Below are 6,007 nucleotides of genomic sequence, written 5' to 3'. Positions count from 1 at the left end.
TGTACATTCCAGACCGCCCCAGGGTTATTGAAGCTAGCACACAGCATTGGCGATCTCTGCACGCACGAAACGATGTCAGAATCAGATCTCATCACGCACAAGAACTCAACTGCTAAAATAATCACTCGCAGATTGCATTGATGATGCCACCACTATGAATTTATCTATGCATATATTCAAAAATGAATTTTATATATACATGTATGCGTACGTACTAGTTAATGACAGTCAGAGAGAATCTCACCGGTCACGTAGTATACATATATATATATATATATATATATATATATATATATATATATATATATATATATATATATATATATATAGTACAATCGTATAAAATTGACTTTGCACGCAAACAATATAATGTCCTACCTCCATATTTTAATATATGACGTCGTTGACTTTTTATCCAACGTTTGATCATTCGTCTTATTAAAAAAAATTATGTAATTATCATTTATTTTATTATGACTTGATTCGTCATCAAATGTTCTTTAAGCATGACATAAATATTTTCATATTTGCACAAAAATTTTAAATAAAACGAATGGTCAAACGTTAGTCGAAAAGTCAACGACGTCATACATTAATACATTAATATACGGAGGGAGTATTCAAGTTAATTAAGCTAGCCGACAAACAAGTTTGCATATATATAAGCTGACAAGGATGACACATGACCAATTAATTTAATTGAAAAGAAATTAGACCGATGCAAAAGTAAATAACCGTTGCATTTTCAATCGACAGAACCTGAGCACCGGGGGTGAGCGCTCTGAATTTGATCTGAAGGTGTGAAAAGGGTAAGAAAATTATTGTCCGTATCGATATTGTTTCCATAAAAGTAATAGAAAAGATAGAAAAAAAAAGAGTACGAATTACCCTCCTGAACTATTGCGGTCGACCGGATTATACCCCTAAACTCAAAAACCGGATATTTTACACCCTTAATTATTAAAACCGGAAAAATAACCCCCTAAACACTTTTTTGAGCGGTTTTGACTAGAAATCACATACGTGACGCTAACGTGGCAATCCAGTCAGCAAAACAAAACAAAATAACTCCCTGGGCCCACTTGTCAGATTTATCCCTCAATCCTCCCTGCTCTCTCTTGCGCATGATCTTGGACTAGTAGCCAGCGATAGGTGGCGGAGGTGGACCTCGCCCGGTCGGCAGCAGGTGGTGGAGGCGGACTTCGTCCGGTCGGCAGCAGGCGGTGGAGGCGGACCTCATCCGAGCGGCAGTGGCGGACTTCGTCCAGGCGGCCGGCGGCGGAGGCGGGCCTTGCTCAGTCGTTGGGTGGCGGAGACGGACCTCGTCCAGGCGGCGGGTAGCGGACCTCGTCCGTCTTGGTTGAAGTCGATCCTCTCTTTGTCGTGGTCGGAGAAGATGCGGTTGCCGGGGCGGCCTCGAGCCCATGACGAGCTCCACGGAGATGGAGGCGTGCCGGTGCTCTCCTCTCCTCTGCTCTCCTCTGCTCTCTGCTCTCTCCTCTCCACGCGCGCCACGGAGCCGGCGCGGCCCCTTCTACGACTCCCGCAACCACCTCCCCACCATTGGGAGCCGCGGCGGCGAGCCGATGCACGAGTGGTCCGTGAGGAGGTAGTCGTGCGAACAGGACCGTGTCGGCGCCTAGTCGGCCTCTGCCTCCGCCATCGGCCGCCCGCCGCCCGAGCAAGCGCTGCCTCCGCCATTGACCGACTGGACTGCCTTTGCCTGTGGAGCCGCCTGCCTGCGTGTGCACACGGGAGAGAGAGAGAGAGAGAGTGTGACCGGGGGGAGAGAGAGGGGGGTATTACAGGTGGGCCCAAGGGAGGCATTCTTTTTTTTATTTGCTGACTGGATTGCCACGTAGGCGCCACGTGTGCAAACTCAAGTCAAAACCGTTTAAAACAGTGTTGAGGGGGGGGGGGGGGGTTAATTCGTCCGATATTAAAAGTTCGGGGTGAATAATGTCTGGTTTTCGGTTCAGGTGGGTAATTCGGTCGACCGCAATGGTTTAGGAGGGTAATTCGTACTTTTTCCTAAAAAAATATATATCCTTCTTTTCTCTAATCATACATAAAATTTAGTTCAAATTTCTTATTGTCACTATAAATAATTATATTCATAAATATAGAAAATTCCCAAGATTCCTTAAAAATAATATCATTTCCGATCATTTTCATCTTGTCCAAATTACTACAAAGATAAAGAATACAACGAAGTGAGTGTAGCTCAAATGATTAGGTTAATCAATCCGGGTTCAAATATTTGACTTGATAAGGGTGCTCGTGTTTTTGCTAATTATTCTTTTTTGGTAGATGTTAAAGGTTTCGTGGTATCTTTGTTAATCTCAAGATATGACAGTCCAATATTTTGGAGGTGCTTATATAAAGTGTGCATATTTTGTATTCATATGAGTGAGTTTACGTATATTGTAAGTGTCTATGTTTATAGATGTTTCTTTTAAAAAAAAGTATGCAAGAATACTCGAAGAAAATTGGACATGTTGTAACCATAGGAACATAATTCCTAAAGTATTGCATAAGTATCAATTAATCTTATAGGGTAAACAGTACTAGTAATAATATTAATTTTGTCTAAAGTGTGACGATGATTACTTCAGTCTGATATCAACTTCAAAAAATAACCAAATCTAGTTTAACTGCCCAAGTATCGAGGCTAAAGCATCTCTTGCATATACATTGACACGGATCCTCTGTCATATTATATCTAAAGCAGCAGTGGCTACCAAGTGAACCCACGTATCAGTGACAACTATTACATATATCGAACTACATACAATCCTTACTAGTACATACCACGTTTGAAATTCTTGTCAAGCTGAGTTTAGCTAGCTAGGTATGGTAGCTTCAAAAAATTACTACCTCCGTTTCACGATGTAAGTCATTCTAGCATTTTCCCACATTCATATTGATTTTAATCAGATTAACATCAATATGAATGTGGGAAATGCTAGAATAACTTACATTGTGAAATATGTCTAGATTCATTAACATCAATATGAATGTGGAAAATGTTAGAATGACTTACATTGTGAAATGGAGGGAGTAATTCCTCAATTCAGCCACGTCGCATGAAAACTTCAAATTTTATAGGTATATATGTAATGAACGAATAATAATCAGCTTTACCTGACTGATTATTGAATATATTGATTGATTCGAAGCTTAAATAGCGTACACGGGTGAACAGTGTGGGATCGTGTGCTGCAGCTGCATGTCCCGATGGATGCATGCACGCATCGATCGGCACATGAAATTTCGTGCCCATTATTATACTTTTATTTTTTTCCTTACTTTTTTCATCGCCGGGAATTAAGCAGCAGGGCACGTGCCACGCCACGCCATGATGCATGCATCCATCGAGCAAATTAAACAAAAATTAATATGCATCAACTCGATCTCACTCTGCCTTGCAATGCACTGCCTTGCAGTGTTAGCAACCCTAAACTGATCTTTACTCTACGTTTCTTCTTCCATTTCTTCTCCCAAAAGCAACGTGAATACATATATCTTAATTAATTAATTAATTACAATTAACCACAAGAGGAGCGGAAAAGCAGCTTACTGACAACTAATCACATCAAATTAACAAGATCATCGCTTAATTACTTTTGCCAATTGGTTTGCATTGAAGGTTGTTTTGATCATGAGAAAATTCATTGGCAGGGAAAGCAAGCGGCCATTAATTAGGGTTCTAAGTTTGGGGGTGACGTATACTAATTCCATTAATTACCCACCCCCACCACAAGCACTTTAAATATGTTATCTTGCTGCCATAAAATAATCGCCTTCCAAAGTAGGGATTATACGCCAATCATGTGTAGTAATTTAATTTACACCAAACCAAAAACACATCACATCAGGACAAAACAGAAGAGGAGAATACTTAATTTAACCGAGAGATATGCATGCCATGCATGCATGGGTGTAACACTACCAGCCAGAAGCTGCTGTTAAAAAAAAGGTTGAAATAATAAAAACAGTAAAAAGATAAACATTGAACTAGTAGTACTGTTTAATAATCACATTTAGATCCAGGAATTTTCTCACAAACCCCTTTGATTTCCAGAAGAACACATGAGCCCAAACAAAATTTAGTATTATTTCGGCGTGGAATTTTTCACCCCACCCCCTCTAGATTTCTGAAATGGCGGAGCTAACCCAGCTTATGTACATGGAAGGCATGGAGCTAAGCCATGGTAGAGAGGATCAGACGGAGGAAGACGACTATGGGACACGTGGCGGCCCCGCGGGCTAGGTGCAGAGGGCGCCGACCTCTCTGAGGCGCGGGACGAGGCGGCCGCTGAGGTGGAGGCCCATGAGGCCCTCGAGGCCGCCGACGGGGTCGCCGCCGACGAAGAGCGCGGGGAGCGCGGCGCCGCCGCCCAGCGCCGCCTCCTCCTCCTCCGCCGCGCCGCCCTCCAGCTCGATGACGGTGGCGTGCGCGCCGACGGCGGCGAGGAGGCGCCTCATGACGTGCGCCATGTAGCACCCCCGCCGCGCGAACACCACCACGGGGCTCTCCCGCACCAGCCGCCCCACCCTCTCCGCCGGCGCCTCCTCCTCCCCCGCCGGGTCTATCGTCAGGCTCCCCCGCCGCATCATCCCCGCCGCCGCCGCCACCGCCTGCATCTCCGGCCGGCCACCGCGCGCACCGTGAAATCAAAAAACACGAAAATAGCGGCGGCGGCGGCGGTGGCGCGCGCTGTCTCTCACCTCGCCGTCGATCCGGAGAAGGGGGTGTATATATAAGCCGGAGAGGGGGGAGACGACGAGAGCACATGGGGGAGGGTGACGTCACGGGAGGAGGAGGAGGTGGGGCCCTGGGTGGCGTCACGTGGCCGGACTATGGAAGCGGCCATTAATAACTTGTCGAGGTGACGACGACGACGCATTGAGCTAATCGTGGAGGAGAAATTAAAATAGTTTAAATTTGATTTAGAGATTGACCTGACCCGGCCTGATTAAAATTTTCTTATCTCTGTCCTGTTTGTTTCGTTAGTGACAGAAATTTTATCGTTTTTATTATTGGGATCCACAGTTTCGTCTGTTTTTTTTTTAATTTAGCGAGGAAGAGAGATGGAAGAAATCTGGTGGCTGATGTGCATATGCTGGGCGCCATCGGAATTCGACGACGGCAGGTAGAGTAGATTGTTCCTCAGCACATGGCATGCAACTGGGGGTCATCATCTCGTCAAACAAAGAACTGTACTGTACTGTGCCACGTAACGTCCGTGTCACTGCATGCATGCTCAGTAGTACATGCTAGCAGAGCTGGAGCTGAGGTGAGGTTAGCAATTAATCCCTCCGTCCTAAAAAAAAAAAACAAACATTGGGTTTCCGTGGCAACGTTTGACTGTCCGTCTTATATAATTTTTTTTATAATTAGTATTTTTATTGTTGTTAGATGATAAAACATGATTAATACTTTATGCGTGACTTATCATTTTAATATTTTTTATATTTTTTTTAAATACGACGGACGGTCAAATGTTGGATACGGAAAACAGAGTTTGTCTTTTTTTTTTTTTTACGGATGGAGTAATTAATGGTCGGCTGGCTCAGTGGCAGCTAGCTAGCTGACGACGTCACACAACTGGAGCTGGGCTAGCTAGCTTAGCTGCCGTTGACGTCGCTGTTTCCGCCGCTCCGGCGAGGGATCGAGATCGATCGCCGACGTCAGGGCATATATGCATACTGCATACATGGAGGTAGGTCGGCAGTGGCGACGACGACAGTGGATGGATGGTCCACGCGCTCACGGCAACAATGGATGGAACCGAAGCTAATGGAAGTAGTTTTCTTGTGATCTTATCCCGGCCGGCCGCGCCACTGCAGTGATCAATCGATGATCATATCATATCATATCGATTTGGAGGCAAGAATAATGCGAGTGCGCGCGAGATCCACGTTTCGTTAATTGGAGGGCTTAATTAATTGCATTACTGGGATCGAGCTTAATTTGCAAGCATTTCACTGATAGATCGATCGG

General features: G+C 44.7%; 1 protein-coding gene across 1 annotated transcript; it reads right to left on the bottom strand.

Moving 5' to 3' along the window:
* Positions 1-4,024: 4,024 nt before the first annotated feature.
* On the bottom strand, positions 4,025-4,743 carry LOC127757429 (monothiol glutaredoxin-S2). Its single transcript, XM_052282932.1, has one exon. The coding sequence runs from the start codon at positions 4,645-4,647 to the stop codon at positions 4,270-4,272; it is 378 nt and encodes a 125-aa protein (XP_052138892.1). The 5' UTR covers positions 4,648-4,743; the 3' UTR covers positions 4,025-4,269.
* Between the last annotated feature and the right edge of the window lie 1,264 nt (positions 4,744-6,007).

Source organism: Oryza glaberrima, chromosome 1 (assembly GCF_000147395.1).
Source record: "Oryza glaberrima chromosome 1, OglaRS2, whole genome shotgun sequence".
In the NCBI taxonomy this organism is placed as follows: domain Eukaryota; kingdom Viridiplantae; phylum Streptophyta; class Magnoliopsida; order Poales; family Poaceae; genus Oryza; species Oryza glaberrima.
This window is presented reverse-complemented; position numbering and strand designations above follow the sequence as displayed.

Bases quoted from the DNA above. Each gene is read 5' to 3' on its own strand.
- LOC127757429 (XM_052282932.1), bottom strand. From the start codon at position 4,647: ATGCAGGCGGTGGCGGCGGCGGCGGGGATGATGCGGCGGGGGAGCCTG.